Below are 16,971 nucleotides of genomic sequence, written 5' to 3' on the forward strand. Positions count from 1 at the left end.
GGAATCTAATATACAGCACAAAGGAACTTTTCCACAGAAAAGAAAATCATGGACTTGGAGAATAGACTTGTGGTTGCCAAGGGAGAGGGGGAGGGAGTGGGATGGATTGGGAGCTTGGGCTTAATAGATGCAAACTATTGCCTTTGGAATGGATTAGCAATGAGATCTTGCTGTGTAGCACTGGGAATTATGTCTAGTCACTCATGATGGAGCAAGATAATAGGAGAAAATAGAATGTATATGTGTACGTGTAACTGGGTCACCATGCTGTACAGGAGAAAAAAGTTGTATTGGGGAAATACAATTAAAAAAATTTTTTTAAAGAAAAAAAAATAAAGTTTCCAACAAACATTCTGATTTTACAATATATACATCAAGAAATGAATTCTACATCAAGTATAAGTTAGAATGATTCTTGCAGATCTTTGTTGTACTGGTAAGCAAATGATGTCAAACACCAAAAATTTACCAAGCTATTAAAAAAAATTTAAGTTAGTTCAATGTACACCTATGCAATATGTAGGAATACTTGTCAAAAATTTAAAGGCAGGAGTTCCCGCCATGGCTCAGTGGTTAACGAATCCCTGACCTTGCTCAGTGGGTTAAGGATCCGGTGTTGATGTGACCTGTGGTGCAGGACACAGATTGGGCTTGGATCCCTCGTTGCTGTGGCTGTGGTGTAGGCCGGCAGCTACAGCTCCAACTGGACCCCTAGCCTGGGAACCTCCATATGCTGGGGGAGCAGCCCTTGAAAAAGCAAAAAAGACAAAAAAGACAAAAAAAAAAAAATTAAAGGTAAATTACAGTTTATTGTTTGACGAGAGATAAAAGGCAAGATGAAAAATGAAAAATCTATAAAAAATGAAAAATCCAAGGGAAAAAAAAAATCACACTCTTACTCTGAAGCAGACCTGCGAATAAATTCTGATCTGATATATTTTAGGAAGAACGAGAACCAGAATGTAGTCTTCCTTTTGGGAGCAGCAGTAAAAGGTTCATGCAGGTAAAATGCACACACATTGAAGATTTACCTTACTTGTTAACACACTGAAGATTTACCTTACTTGTTACTTGTGGTTCCCCATATTTCTACCAACAGCCATTAGAACATCTCCACTTCTCTAGCCCAGCAGTTCAAACACCATTACCCTAAACTCATTACCTCCAGAACCCACACAGGCCGTGTTCTTTATCACACACGCTCAGGTTAGATACCAGGATGTCCTCCTTGACTCACTGTTCTACACCCCCTTGACCCAATCGTCCACCAAGTCATGCTGATACTACCTGAACCTCGTTTTCTTCTTCCCTCCTGCCATCATCCCAGATCAGACTACCATTATGCCAACTTTTTTTGATAGTCTGGATTCCTGCTGGAGGAGGAATCACATTTATTGCTTTTGGTATGTTAGCCTGGGTCCTATCTTCCTTCAGAGATCATAGCCAGTGAAGAATCACAAGAATGATAATAAAAAACTGACAGCTTTAGAGCTGTAATTTTATTATGAATTTCTGCCCCAGATTACTGATGCGCAAACCAGAAAAATCCTAATGATCATCACATTTTAACATCTTTATTTTTAAAAAACTGAGATAGATAGTAATACTTATTTCATTTGGTCTTGAAGTGATCTTAAAGATTACCTGTCCTCATGTACAATTTAGGTGGCCAGAAAGTAAAATACATGTAACCTGACATGACAAAACTTGAGAATAAGGAGGTATATGATCACATGAAAAATAAGTAGCTAAAGACTTACCGGAATGCTTGATTCAGAATTTGATAATGAAAATGTTCTGGTGCCAATCCTATGACCACAGCATTAGGATCACCTGTTTCGATTCCTGGGCATAGAAAGAAAAAATTATGGAAAAGTGCAATTAACAGTAATGTCACATTTTATTAATGAAGTACTTTTAGTCAATTAAGTACAAATGTTTGCTGTACCCATAATCTGGAGTTTAAGAGATTATCCTGCCCAGTCTATTTTGGAAATATAAGTGATACTTTAAAGGAAAAAAAAAAAAAAAAAAAACAGTCTCCTAGTATTTTTGTATATTCCTTTTGCATGGTCTTATAGCTACTCAGTTACTAGAAGATCTGAACTGAGACCTGTAAGCTGAGGTTCTCAAACAAGTAACAATTTCTAACTTCAAAAAGCCTTACTGATTACAATCAACAAGAAGAGCGATGATGAGTTCTCTATGAGCTATCAGATCAATAGCAACTGATGAGGGACTGAAATTAGAGGCAAGGGAAATTAGGCTTTCTAATTGTCACAGCTGAGGCTAACACACTCATGATAAATATGGAACCCACTGTTAGATTCCAGTTTTCTACATAATGCCTAGTCCACTTTTAGTTTCACAAATATTATTCTATTATTAAAGCATGTTTTAAAGCCTTGGTAACTGATGAGAGGACCTCAGACACAAGAATCAAACAGGTACATTCATCATCATAGCTATTAAAAGTCTGATGGAAGAGCCTGTGAATTATCCATATGCTGATTCCTATTTGCCTCTCTTACTGCCTGCTTTTAAGCATTCTCATTTTTAATTCTACCAAAATGTGAGGGGAAGAAATAGAGCTGATATCCAAGATTTCCAATTTCCTCCTTACCAGCAGCCATGAGTAATTGAGTAACAGGTTAAAAGTTTGTTGAAGGAAGAAAATAAAATCAGTGGCTACAGTTAGGAGTTTTTTGTGTTATTATTATTATATCCATCTACCCCAGCAAAGACATCCAAAATTAACAAAGATATTTCCATCCCCTTCAAAACTCATCTTCTTCAGATATTTCTATGTATATAAAGAGGTTGCAAAAAAAAAAAAAAGAAATAAAAGAAAAAAAGAATGGGAGTTCCTGTCGTGGCACAGTGGTTAACAAATCCAACTAGGAACCATGAGGTTGAGGGTTCAATCCCTGACATTGCTCAGTGCATTAAGGATCCAGCATTACCGTGAGCTGTGGTGTAGGTCACAGATGCGGCTCAAATCCTGCATTGCTGTGGCTATGGTGTAGGCCAGCAGCTACAGCTCCAATTAGACCCCTAGCCTGGGAACCTCCATATGCCGAGGGAGCAGCCCTAGAAAAGGCAAAAAGACCAAAAAAAAAAAGAAGATGTTGCAAATTTAGTCTTACACCAAATAACAAAGATTTCTTTCAGACCTAGGGTTCTGCTCATATATGCCAACTCCAGCCCACTGCTGACACAACTAGAATCTTTTAACTTTCTTCAATAAAGTAAAAAGATCCTAATAAAAATTGTTTTGCAGTACTCTGGAAATGAATGTTTGTCATCATTTTTGGTAGCTCAGTTTCATTTTCATAATATGGGAAATTCACTAGCTCATAAGGCGTGGTAAGAAGCAGAGCTCACCCTCTCCTCAGAGGGTGAAAACACCAGGTACTTCTCTTCCAGCCTCTCTTCAGCTATGGGTACTGGCTGAGACAGAGGTTCTGCCAATCAAAGTCACCCACCCAGGGCTTTAAATTGGGATCTAGGAACATAAAGCAGCAGGGAGAACTCCACCGGAAATTCTGAAGCAGCAGTGCTGGCTGAAACCACAAATAAGCTGCAGAGGTCTGCGCTTGGCGGGGACGGTACGGGGCAGGCACCTGGTGCCCTTGGTCAGTTCTGCAGCATGGCATGTTGCACTGCTCCTCAGAGAACAGCCCCTGAGACCCATCTCTAGTTCCCATGGGCAGTTCTGTGGACATGGCAGGAGTGAAGGCATGGCAGGTCGGGGGGACGGGGCGGGCACCTGGTCAGTTCTTCAGCATGAGATGTCACACTGCTCTTCACAGAATAGCCTCTGACGCTCACCTGTAGTTTCCATGGGCAGGTCTGTGGCCCACTCAAACACCTGTTTTTTTCTTTTTGTCATGGGCATTTAAACAAGTATTTAAAAAATACAAAGACTACCCCTTAATGACCCCTGATGTACCCATCACCCTGCTTTGACAGTCATCAACATTTTGCCAATCTTAGCTACCGTTCTCAACATTTTTAAAAGTCTCTTTATTTTAAGGGCTGCATGTGCAGCATATGGAAGTTCCCAGGCTAGGGGTCAAATTGGAGCTGCAACTGCCTAAAACGTCTTTTTAAAGTAAACCCCTGACACCATATCATCTCACCCCTTCATATGTCAGTATCTTTAACTGATAAAGGCCTAAAAATAACCCACATTATTATATCAACAAAGTCACTAATTCTTCAATATTACTCAATACCTAGTCCACGTTTTTGTTTTGTTTTGTTTTGCTTTTTTGCTTTTTAGGGCCATACCCAAGGCATATGGCAGGTGAGAATTCTACCACTGAACCACCCATGCAACCTGAGGCATATGGAAGGTCCCAGGCTAAGGGTTGAAGCAGAGCTGTAGGTGCTGGCCTACAGTATAGCCACAGCAATGCAGGAGCCAAGCCACGTCTGCAACCTATACCACAGCTCAGGGCAATGCTGGATCCTTAACCCACTGAACGAGGCCAGGGATTGAACCTGAAACCTCATGGTTTCTGCTGTGCCATAGCAGGAACTACCCTAGTCCACATTTGAATTTCCCCAAATGTCTCAAAATGCCTCTTTTCATCTAATATGTAATTGGCACCCAACATGGTCCATATATTGCACTTGACAGTTGTCATTCTACAGCAGCATTCCTCTCCACTTACTAGAGCAACTAGATCATTAACCTTGGAAAAGGTCCCCCGTTCTGGATTTGGCTGTTTGTAATATTATTTAATTTGTTCCTGTACTCTTTTTTTCTTTTTCTTTTTGGTCTTTTCTAGGGCCACACTAGCGGCATATGGAGGTTCCCAGGCTAGGAGTCAAATCGGAACTACAGCCGCTGGCTTATGCCACAGCCACAGCAACTCGGGATCCGAGCCGCGTCTGTGACCTACACCACAGTTCACGGCAATGCCGGATCCTTAACCAACTGAGCGAGGCCAGGGATTAAACCTGAAACGTCATGGTTCCTAGTCAGATGCGTTAACCACTGAGCCACAATGGAAACTTGCCCTTTACACTTATTATTTATTATTATTTCCTGTAAATCAGTAATTGGATCTAGAGGCTTCATAAGTTCACATTCAATTACTGGGCAAGATCATTTCACGGGCAACGCCTATGAATTTCCTATTCTATCACATCATGAAGCTCAAGAGTTCTGGGTATTCTACTTCTGGTGATGTTAAGATTGCTCAGTAAGTTCAGGTGGTATTAGCCTGATCCCTCTGTTTTGAAGTTCCATATCAACTCTTCACCTGAAGTGTTTAAAATCTATTGATATTGGAGTTCCCGTCGTGGCTCAGTGGTTAACGAAGCCGACTAACATCCATGAGGACAACGCAGGTTCCATCCCTGGCCTTGCTCAGTAGGTTAAGGACCCAGGATGGCCGTGGGCTGTGGTGTATGTCACAGACACGGCTTGGATCCTGCACTGCTGTGCCTGTGGTGTAGGCTATCAGCTACTGCTCTGATTCAACCCCTAGCCTGGGAACCTGCATATGCCGTGGGTGCGGCCCTAAAAAGACAAAAAAAAAAAAAAAAAAAAAACAACAAAAACTATTGATGTTGCTACCTATTTCATCAAGGTTTGTCACACAGTAATTTTCTAATTCTGCAATTCCTTTTGTACTTACTAGTTAGAATTCTCCTATAAAGAACTTCTCATCAAATGTTTCGATATTCTAAAACACAGTTAAAATAGGAAAGACAGAATAAACACTTGTTTCATTTATCATTTTTTAGAACGAGGTACTTCCCTAACAACTTCCAATAGTGACCAATGAGTTTTGTGAGACTGAGTATCATTTCAAACTTTTCATACACATGATGTATTGTGATCTACTGAAATAATTTTTCTTTTTCATGCTAACATTATCCCTTCAAATTGGCTTCAGTGCCCTTTAGGCATGACCTAAGTCTTGAATAGTTTTCTTGCTAACACAATTAGTTATCCCAGACTCATTTTATACAATGCCTGCCTAAATCTGAAATCAGCTATTTCTCCATGGAACTAAAGTGGGAAACCACAGAAGACACCATGTCTGACCATTGGGTTTCACTACTTCAATACCTTTTCAGTAGGAGATCAAAATAATAGGTATTTTTTAGGAGAACAAGGAAGTTTATAATATTTTTAATTCAAAATTAATACACAACTTCTTTGATATTCATATTTTTATCTTTTCATTGACACTTAAAATCTAGAGTATTAACAACACTAGCATAACTGCTACTTTGCTTTATCCTATAATATACCCATAATTATAAAATATTGTCAACACCACTAAAAATACTAAGACTACCGAATGCAGCTTTAGACTTCTTTGCAGTTCTTTTACCCCTAGAATTTATCCCACTATGAATGCACTGTCAAAATACTGTATTCGAAAAAATATAGTGCATTTGAAGTAGAAGTTCCGTCATGGCTCAGTGGAAACGAATCTGACTAGGAACCATGAGGTTGAGGGTTCGATCCCTGGCCTTACTCAGAGGGTTGAGGATCCAGTGTTGCCGTGAGCTGTGATGTAGGTCGAAGACACAGCTCAGATGTACTGGGGCTCTGGCGTACACCAGCTGCTATACCTCCAATTAGACCCCTAGCCTAGGAACCTCCACATGCCACAGGTGTGGCCCTCAAAAGACAAAAAAATAACGTCATTTGAGTAATTTTTTTCTCCGAGTGGTTACATCACTAACTTTATATAGATATTACTAACTTTACACAGAGTTCACTTGCTTCAACCTATTTTCGGTTTCAGGGATTGGTTTTCTTTTCTTTTTTATAGCAAGCTGAAACCTGCAGCATATGGAAGTTTTCTGAGCCAGAGGTCTAATCAGAGCTGCAGCTGGAGTCTATGACACAGCTCATGGCAACACCCAGTCCTTAACCCACCAAGCGAGGCAATGGATGGAACCCGCATCCTCATGGAGACAACGTCGGGTTCTCAACCTACTGAACCACAACGGGAACCCCTGTTTTTAACTTTTTAGTTGTCTTCTAAATATGTAAAATATTTACATGGTTCCAAAGTCAAAACTAGATAATAAGGTACTTTTAGAGAAATCACCTCTCCTCTTCCTGCCCTCCCTCCCACTTTAGATAACTTTTTTTTTTTTTTTTTGCTTCTTAGGGCCGCATCTGCAGCATATGGACGATTCCAGGCTAGAGGTCGAATTGCAGCTGCTGGGATCAAACCTGCATCCTCATAGATATCAGTTGTTTCTTTACCACTGAGCCACAACAGCAACTCCTAGATAACCATTTTTACTAGTTTTTCATGTACCTTCCTTGAGCTTCCTTTCACAAATATAAGACAAATATATATGTCCATTTCTCTCTCATTTTCTTACACAGAAAATACATAAGGTTTTCTATAACTTACTTTTTTCACTTAATATATCCTATGAGGATAGCATTCGCTTTTATTTGTCTTTCAATTACAAAGCATTCCATTTTGTGGACATAACCATAGCTTTAATCAGTCTCTACCAGTGAACATTTGGGTTGTTTCCAATCTTTTGTTATTACAAATAAGATCATAATGAACATCTGTATTCATATGTCCTTGTACATTTTCTTCTTTTTATGTCCGCACCTGCGGCATATGGAAGTTCTCAGGTCAGCGGTCAGCTGAGACCTATACCTGCAGCCATGGCAACCTGGATCTGAGCTGCATCTTCGGCCTTGGCCGCAGCTTGTGGTAATGCCATATCCTTAACACACTGAACCACAATGGGAACTCCTTGTACAGTTTTGGAGACAGATTCCCACAGGGGGCAGTAGTGCTTCACATGCAATTTTCAAAGCTATTGCCAAATTCTTCTCCATAGGAGTTGCACCATTTTATAGTCCTGTCAGCAGTCAGGTCATTTTAATAAGTTTATTTTCTGTTTAATTCAGCCAAAGCTGGTTTCTGTTTCTATTAAATAACAATTCTGATTGATAAACAGGTATATTTCCTGATAGTACAAGTTTTGAGGTTCTGCCTAACTGTATATCTACACTGAAGTTCCCTATCATTACTTGCAAAGTTATCAGTTTTATAATGATGTATTTATATCCATTTTTTTCTATACTATGTCATTTCATTCTGAGTATCATCTACAAAAAAAAAAAAAAAATGTAGCAAAGCTTCATAAAACTAGGATGTTTTTCCAGAGTTTGTTAATTTTTCCCAAGAGAAAAGTTTTATTTTCTCTTGATTGAAAATATTTCATGGTCATTGCAAAAACTTCATACTATACAGAGTGACATCTATTTTAAAACAAGCAGATCTTAGTTTATCTCATGTAATCAAATTAATAGAATGGTTCCAGGACTGAGGATTACAATACTCAACGAAATCTTGAACTGTGTTTTTTAAAACTGTGGATCATGATCCATTAAGTAGATTGTGCTACTAATATAGAAGACTCTGTTAAACAGCATCAGAATCACATAATTAAGTAAACCAAATAGAAAACAGAGTACACCTCATACAGTAAGAATAATTATTATTTAACATACAGAAATACACATATTTATGTCCCGGATTTCTATGTAATATGTTTCACTTATTGTAGAGTGGAGTCAAAACATGTTTGAGAAACACCAATTTAGATTTAAACCATGTGCTGACCATTTCAATAACAGGAAATATGAATAAACACTTCTAAACATTCGGTTTTAAGAATGATTTATAAGGAAATATAAAGAACCAATCGTTAAGTCTTTTCAAATTTTCCCTACCTTTAAAATCAGGTAGGGCCCGATCATCAACCAGCAGCATGGGTCGGACTTGTTTCTGCTCTACCAAGTTTCTGGCTGCAGTCAGAGAAGTGAATATTTCATCTTCAGAGATATCAAACTCCAACTTTTTCAACCTTTCCAATAGGTCCTGTTTGCTCTCTTTGGTTGTATTGGTCACAAACCTAATCATTACAGAAGTAGCACGTAACCTGGAAAAATAAAATTCAGATGTCAATAGGCAGCTTTTACACTCTAGCCCCATAAAACCTCCTCATTTGTTCTGTGTGTGTTTGTTTTTTCGTTTTTGTATGCCCACAGTTTGTAGATGTTCCCAGGCCAGGGATCAAACCCACACCAGAGCAGCCACTGCAGTGACAATACCATTGTGCCACAAGGGAACTTCCAAAAACCTCCTAATTTGGTAGTACTTGCCAAAGGTCAAAAAAGATAAGTCATTGAGTAAGTGTCCTTATGGCCAAGAGGTTTCATAAGCTATCCAAAAGTGCTTACAAATTATCCATACCCTGTGGGCTGCTTCATCTCCAAAGGCTGTGAAGTCTACCTTTTCAAGGGCCTTCTATACTTTGGCTGAATTTTACTACAGGGTTTTAGTAAAGACATGGGGAAAAAAAACCTTAATAACTCTCATACTCACAGAATACGGAAGGTGAAGTTATCATAGAGATTATCTACTAGTGCAACCTTCTGAAGATAAGGAAACTCATGCTTCATGACTGTGCTCAGTTGTACACAGCTAGGCAGCCACAGAGCTGAAAAAAGAACTCTAGCCTATGTCCTGGACAGGGTCTGACCCCCTATACTAAGAGAACAGAGGCTACCTTGGGAGTTTTTTCCTCCTTTTTTAGCCAGCTAGACACTAAGCCCTAATGTTGTACTAGGTTTATGAATAGAAACCACCTGGGAAGCTCAAAGAGACACTGCATTTTTACAGACTAAAATGTCTTTTCCCCTTGAACGACTTATATGTAGGACCATTTCAGTTCCATGATTTGCTTTTGGAACCTAAACTGGTAATCAGGTATCAGGAAAGTCCAGTTCATGAATAGTCTAGCCTTCTTTCAAAACAAAAATTATTTTCTTGGTCCTACACTGTTTTAATCTAAAAATCATGTCAATTTAGCTACACTTAACATTTTTATATTTTGTTGCTGTTTATTTTATGCCTGCCCAAAATGGACACAAAGCATACAAACACTATCCACAATTTAAAATAAGCAAGCAGGAGAGTTCCTGTTGTGGCTGAGTGGAAATGAATCTGACTAGCATCCATGAGGACATAGGTTCAATCCCTGGCCTCTCTCAGTGGGTTAAAGGATCCGGTGTTGCTGTGAGCTGTGGTATAGGTCACAGACAGAGTTCAGATCTGCCGTTGCTGTGGTCGTGGTGTAGGCCAGCAGCTACAGCCCCTGATTCGACCTCTAGCCTAGGAACTCCATATGCCACGGGTGCAGCCCTAAAAAGAAAATTAAATTAAGAAAGCAAACAAAACAGAAAAGAGATTAAGGAGTCACTCATAAAGAGTTACATAAATTTATATGATTAAACAGTTCACTAAAATCATGATTATCTCTATAATGTCTGTGTGGTAGCTTTTATGAAAAATACATTAAATTTGGTGGTTTCTCTCTCAAAAGAAATTGAGTAGTTCAATAGAACTATTATCCTAAAAATGAACAAGTACTGAAATAATCATCATTTTTAAGGAGGATTTAGAAAACTTTTCTTTTTACTAGTCTGTCAACTTCCTAGTCTGTTTGTTTCTATAGGAACCAAAACTGGCAGTGACAGTACAGCGGTCTTGCTGCAGTGGAAACCCACCAGCACCAGAAAGAGAACAATTTGCAGGCGCCAGTCCCTCCAGAATAGCAGGCTCACAGTTTACAGAGCTACTTAGAGATGTCCTTCATTCTTCACTGCAAATAAGACTTCTTTGATCCAGAGCAGAAAGCTCATCTCTGAAGCAGTAATAGTTCTTGTCCAATGGGAGAGCAAACTGATCAGGAGACATCCTTTTCCCTAGAAAGCCTAAGAGAGAGGCCATGTCAAGGGGTCAAGAGAATGTCAACTCTCCAACTGATGTTCTTTGGGCTTTAAACATGTTGTCCACCTGTAAAGTCAACATCATGACTCTTGGCTAAAAGGATAGCTTCCAAATGATGCCTGCCAAGTCTATAAATCTCTTCATACTTGTTGATAATCCAAATGGAGAGTAGGCTCCTTGAGAGAGTGCCAGATCTGTGCTGATCTTCTTCCTGAACTACAGCATACTATGAATATTCTAAGGTTTGAAAATGATAATGCATCACATGCTAAATATTACTGATTTTGCAAGCTCCTCTAAATCATTCTAGGGTAAGGTGCTTAATAACATTAGTTCTGTTGTACTGAGGAGTATTTTTTAGAAACACATTCATATTCAGTTCACTTTAACCAGCTCTTACTATGTACCCTTGGTTTGTATCTAGACTCGTGGTAAGCAATGCATCAGAAATATAAGGCAATCCAACCTTCAAAAGCATTAATTTTAATTAATGGAAATAACTCTGAAAGTTCAGTGGGTTCTCACTGTGGCTCAATGGTTAACGAATCTGACTAGTACCCATGAGGACACAGGCTTGATCCCTGGCCTCGCTCAGTGGGTTAAGGATCTGGCGTTGCCGTGAGCTGTGATGTAGGTTGCAGACTCGGCTCGGATCCCTGTGTTGCTATGGCTGTGGTGTAGGCCAGCGGCTACAGCTCTGATTTGACCCCTAGCCTGCGAACTTCCATATGCCTTGGGCATGGCCCTAAAAAGACAAAAAAAAAAAAAAGTTCAAGCCCTGTATTTAAATTTTTACTTGAGCAGATGCACACTCAATGCTAGATCTTAAGTGAAGGGGGAATGGGCGGGACCATGCCTTTGTGTATGTGTGTTTCATTTTGTGATTCCAGGATTCATCTGTGATTTTTCCAATGCTATTTATTCCACATTTTAGAATCTTGAGTCCTCATTCCCAAATTTACATTACTGACTTAGAAAAAGACTCACATCAAGAATAAGAACACTAGATCAAAAGGCCAAAACTAATAAAGGCCTAGAGAACAATGTTTGGAAGATAGTATAACACATACATCTTCTAAGCCCAAGGCAGTTCCTGAATATACGGTAACCTGGTAAAACACCGTCTTAAGGCCATCCATTCAGCTAATGATCTGCCTTGGTAAAATGGCACTTACAAACATATTTGTCAGCTGAACCTGGAGGATAGCTTGCCTTTTAAGAGCTTCCTGTGCGCCTGGCACAGCTGCATCTTCAATGTGAAGTGTGCCACTGAGATCCACCAAAACAGCCTTTAATGCGCGGCGTGCTGCCATCCTTCATTCCCTAGGAGAGAGCAAATGAAATTGAAAATACAGTTTAGGAAACAATGGACAATTAAAAACTGGTAAGTCTTCAAAATATCATTCAGATCTAGAAAGATACTGCTTAGTGTTAAGCTGCTTCTCTTTTAGAAGAAAAAAAAAATCAAAAATCTAAATTTGGTCCGTAACATTTTTCTAACGGTTAGGTTTTAGGTCTCAAAACCAGAGAAAGGGAAATATTAAAAGAAGGGTTACTATTTACTTCAGGTTTCTTTTTTTTTTTTTTTTTTTGTCTTTTTGCTATCTCTTTGGGCCGCTCCTGTGGCATATGGAGGTTCCCAGGCTAGGGGTCTAATCGGAGCTGTAGCCACCGGCCTACGCCAGAGCCATAGCAACGCGGGATCCGAGCCGCGTCTGCAACCTACACCACAGCTCACCGCAACGCCGGATCGTTAACCCACTGAGCAAGGGCAGGGATCAAACCCGCAACCTCATGGTTCCTAGTCGGATTTGCTAACCACTGCGCCACGATGGGAACTCCTACTTCAGGTTTCTTAAAAGAACTCTGTGGAACAATTCATTCGCTTTTTTTTTTTTCTGGTCCTTTTTTTTTTTAAGGGCCGCACTCGCAGCATATGGAGGTTCTCAGGCTAGGGGTTCAACTGGAGGTGCATCTGCTGGCCTACGCCACAGCCACAGCAATGCCAGATCCAAGCCACCTCTCTGACCTATACCACAGCTCATGGCAACACCAGATCCTTAACTCACTGGTCAAGGCCAGGGCTCGAACCTGTATCCTCATGGATGCTAGTCAGATTTGTTTCCACTGAGCCACGATGGGAATTCCCCCATTCACTTGTTTTTATTTTTCATTTATTTATTTATTTTTGTCTTTGTGCCTTTTCTAGGGCCGCTCCTTCAGCATATGGAGGTTCCCAGGCTAGGGGTCAAATCAGAGCTGCAGCCACCAGCCTACGCCAGAGCCACAGCAAGGTGGGATCTGAGCCGTGACAGCGACCCACACCACAGCTCACAGCATCCTCACATCCTTACCCCACTGAGCAAGGCCAGGGATCGAACCCGCAACCTCATGGTTCCTGGTCAGATTCGTTAACCACTGCACCACGATGGGAACTCCCACTTATTTTTAAATATGGGAAAATGTATACTGAAGAATGGGTGGATGGAAGGAAGCCCTAAATCAATGACAAAATCTTTTGCATTCTTGGTTCTGTACAATGAAAATGTTCTAATTGCCCATCTCCACTGTTATATCTTGAAGTGGCTTATGTATGACCCAAGAACTACCAGTATTTATAGGTGAGGAGGAAATTTCAAGTTACACAGTAATTTTAATCCAGAGATATTTTCCTTACCAACTTTCCTTTTGCATATTTTCCCTTTAAAATATGTTTCTCATGAGCTGTATCATATACAGTGGAATTTAAGGTATACGTATGGTTTAACAATAATAAGGGAGCAGGTAAGAATAGTAATGGAAGCTAAAGGGGATGGGACTTTTTAGCTTTTTAAAATTTATTCATTTATTCTTTCCATTTTTCTTGTTTTTATAATAAAGTATTTCAGATATACTTAAAGGTATCAAGGATAATATAACAACCCCCTTTATCTGTCACTCAGTTTCAGAAATAAAACATCATAGAGTTGGAGCCCTCTGTGTACCTCTCTGAAATTCTTCCCTCCTCAAGGTCACTACTTTCCTGATTTTTATATAGAATATATACAGGTCCTGATATATATGGTGTATATAAACAAATACTAAATGTGTATATATATATATAAAACATATATATTAATGTTCTTCTATGTAGACTTCATGACTTGCTTACTAGTCTACATTATTTGTGAGATGCATCCATGTTAACACATGTAATTATAGGTCATTCATTTTCACTGCTGTATGGTATTCCATTGTACGAATATACCATTCACCTATCTGTTCTCTTGATCATGACGATTAGGTAGTTTTGCCCATTTTATTATAATGAAGAATGCCTACAGGAACATCCTTGTGCATGTCTCCCCAGTGGCCACGTGTGTGAACATCTCTCTGAGGTCTTGCTGGGTCTGAGTGTGTGTGCTCCTCTCCACCCTTACAGGAATGTTGCCGAGCTGCCCGTTCACTGTATCTTCATAGGGCAAATGTGTACTGAGCACTTACTGTGTTCAGCTCTGATGTGACAGCAGAGCTGGAAGAGCCTTCTCCTCTAAAGTGAGAGGCAGAGGGAAAAGAGGGAAAGCACCCAGGGAGATGTTAAGTAGTCAAGGACCAATAATTTGTGGATGGAGTTCCCGTTGTGGCACAATGGTTAACGAATCCGACTAGGAACCATGAGGTTGCGGGTTCGGTCCCTGGCCTTGCTCAGTGGGTTAAGGATCTGGCGTTGCCGTGAGCTGTGGTGTGGGTTGCAAACGCAGCTTGGATCCCGTGTTGCTGTGGCTCTGGCGTAGGCCAGAGGCTACAGCTCCGAACAGACCCCCAGCCTGGGAACCTCCATATGCCGCAAAAAAAAAAAAAAAAAAAAAAGAATTTGTGGAGAAATCTACCAGAAAAACCCTCAGGGGGTTTATGCCATCCTCTCCTGGGACATGCAGGAGGTGAGGCTCCTCCCTCCTAGCTAGCTCCCTCTGTCACAGCCAGGTGCTGGTCCTGGCTCTGCCTCAAATTCCCTGTGTAACATTGGCCCAGTGCCTTGTCTGGCCCTCAGTTTCTCCTCAATATGTGGGGCAGGGAGGCAAGATGAAGCCTCAGTCTTTATCTACTGCCTACATTTGGATGGCCTGGGATGAAAGATGGCCTGACCCCACCTCGATTTTTCTCTTAGCCAACCCCAGTTTGCTAATCCCTGCTGGTCCATCTCCCAAAGCTGCCAGATCTCTAGACTGTCCAGCGTTATACTTTGCAAGGCTGCTCTCCCTTAGGTGTAGTCCTGACAGAATGCAGAGGGATAGCAAAGAGGACCCCGGAATCCCTTTCCAGCTTCTAGCTTTTAGCTCCTTTGCTCCTCTCTTTCCCTGACCCCGCTCCTACTCCAAGTCAGCCATTTCTGCACATAAGGTATAAATATAAAAAAGAAACCCAGAGTGAGCCCAGAATTGTGGCCAATTGCTGGCAAGTGCTACCCACTGATTAGCATGCAGACAGACTTGCCACCAGGCATATTAAGAGAATGGCATTTTCCCACAGGGTAGAGCTGTCAAGCACGGTCCAGACTGGGGACGGATGCAGACGGGGGAAGGCAGAGACGGAGCTCCAGGTGGACACAGGGAGCCCATCAGCCAGGACAGCTCCAGGCCTGTTCTGTTCCTTGTACATGCTCCCCAAACCTGAACAGGCTTTCCACCCAGCAAGCTAGAACCTAGGCTCCAAGTGAGAGAGATGCAGAAGGTGGGGAAAGCAGAGCCAGATGTGATGGTCAGATAGGTTCAGAGTCCAGGGTTGGTTGAGTAACCTTGGGTAAGAGCATTCATCATTCTAAGCCTCCATTTCCTCATATTATAAGGGGAAGAATACTTGTAAATACCTGGCAGGTCTGTGAGGGATCACCAAGTTAGGAGACTGCCTGGCAGAGATAAGCACATAGTGTCCTCTTCCTTCCCACTCATCACTATATTTACGTCACCTTCCCCTCACCTCATGCATGGCCTGGGGTCACAGGCCAGGAAAAGTGAGAAGAGCACCTGGGAGGAATCCATAGAGAAAGAGGAAAATTAAGAACAGCTTGCATTTACTGGACTCTGTAGGTGTTCTGTACTGTGCTAAGTGTTCCACAGTCTTTGCTACATCACTGGAACTTCTCAGCGACCCTACCGAGGAGGAAATTAAGACACTGAGAAGCTACTAATTTGCCCAAGCTTAGTTTTGACTCGAACCATATTAATGGTTTATATATTCGAACTTAAATTAAGCTGGCCCTAAAATGGAATACAAACGGAAACAAACTAATCTAAGACAAATTTTGCAGAGCATGGACTCTAGTCCTGCTGTCAAATATACTCAAAGGAATTGTGAGGAGATCTTGAACTTCCCCTAGTAGGTTTTTTGTTGTAATGGCAGAGGTATGAGTTCCAAAACAATTCTGTATATATTTTAAGACTGAGCAATCGGTATAAATATATTGTTGATGTTTGAAAAAATCAGGGTTCTCAAATGGGAGAAAAGAGCTATAAACATGGAATGGAAGGAGAAGAAGAACCCTGTTGTGTTGGCTTGGAATTAGAGGTGTTGTTATGAATTCATGATTTATGTGTGTGTGTGTTTAGCTCTGTCCGCTAAAAGGAACAAGAAGCAACAAGCCTCCAATACCTATAACCACAGCTAAAGTGCACTAAACAAAACAAGGGCTGGGGCTGCCAAAATTCATGGTGAGCCTGGAATATATTGTTTTACCAGATCACAGGCAGACAAAAAGGACAGGAGAACCAGGGGTTCCAACTAGCCAAATTTGGGGCTATCTGAACACCAAAAAGCAAAAACAATAGAAATGAATAGTGCATGATAAAACCACTGGATGAAAAATTGTTGGAGACTAGTACAATGGACCCAGGAACAAGGTGGGGGTTAATTCACATATGACTTACAGTCAGCCCGCCGTATCCAGGATTTCTCTGCATCCTTGGATTCAACCAAATACTAATCATGTAGCACTGTAGTATTTACTACTGAAAAATATCCAAGGGGGCCCATGCAGTCCAAATCCACACTGTGTAAGGGTCAAATATATAACCATCCAGGCTCAAATAATCACCCACAAATTAAGATTCTCCACTGACTACAAAGGAGAAAAGATATTTTTCTAGTGCAGAAAATGGCCGCATACCACCTTAACCAATCAAATTAA

At 40.7% G+C, this 16,971-nt stretch overlaps 1 protein-coding gene across 14 annotated transcripts in view; it reads right to left on the reverse strand.

Annotated features, from left to right (window-relative positions):
• HDHD2 (haloacid dehalogenase like hydrolase domain containing 2) overlaps nucleotides 1-16,971 on the reverse strand; it is a 46,879-nt gene that overhangs the window by 17,183 nt on the left and 12,725 nt on the right. For 5 of the 14 annotated variants that reach the window (XM_003122291.4, XM_005652472.3, XM_013978442.2 and 2 more), the window contains exons 2-4: nucleotides 12,021-12,131; nucleotides 8,747-8,955; nucleotides 1,761-1,845 (exon numbers count right to left, since the gene is read on the reverse strand). In XM_003122291.4, coding sequence (XP_003122339.1) covers nucleotides 1,761-1,845; nucleotides 8,747-8,955; nucleotides 12,021-12,121 — 395 coding nt within the window. In that variant the 5' untranslated portion in view covers nucleotides 12,122-12,131. Of the gene's footprint in view, nucleotides 1-1,760; nucleotides 1,846-8,746; nucleotides 8,956-11,983; nucleotides 12,132-15,654; nucleotides 15,812-16,971 lie in introns of all 14 variants that reach the window. The other 9 variants (XM_005652473.3, XM_013978323.2, XM_013978391.2 and 6 more) reach the window with 3 other exon arrangements.

This window comes from Sus scrofa, chromosome 1 (assembly GCF_000003025.6).
Source record: "Sus scrofa isolate TJ Tabasco breed Duroc chromosome 1, Sscrofa11.1, whole genome shotgun sequence".
Taxonomy (NCBI): Eukaryota; Metazoa; Chordata; class Mammalia; order Artiodactyla; family Suidae; genus Sus; species Sus scrofa.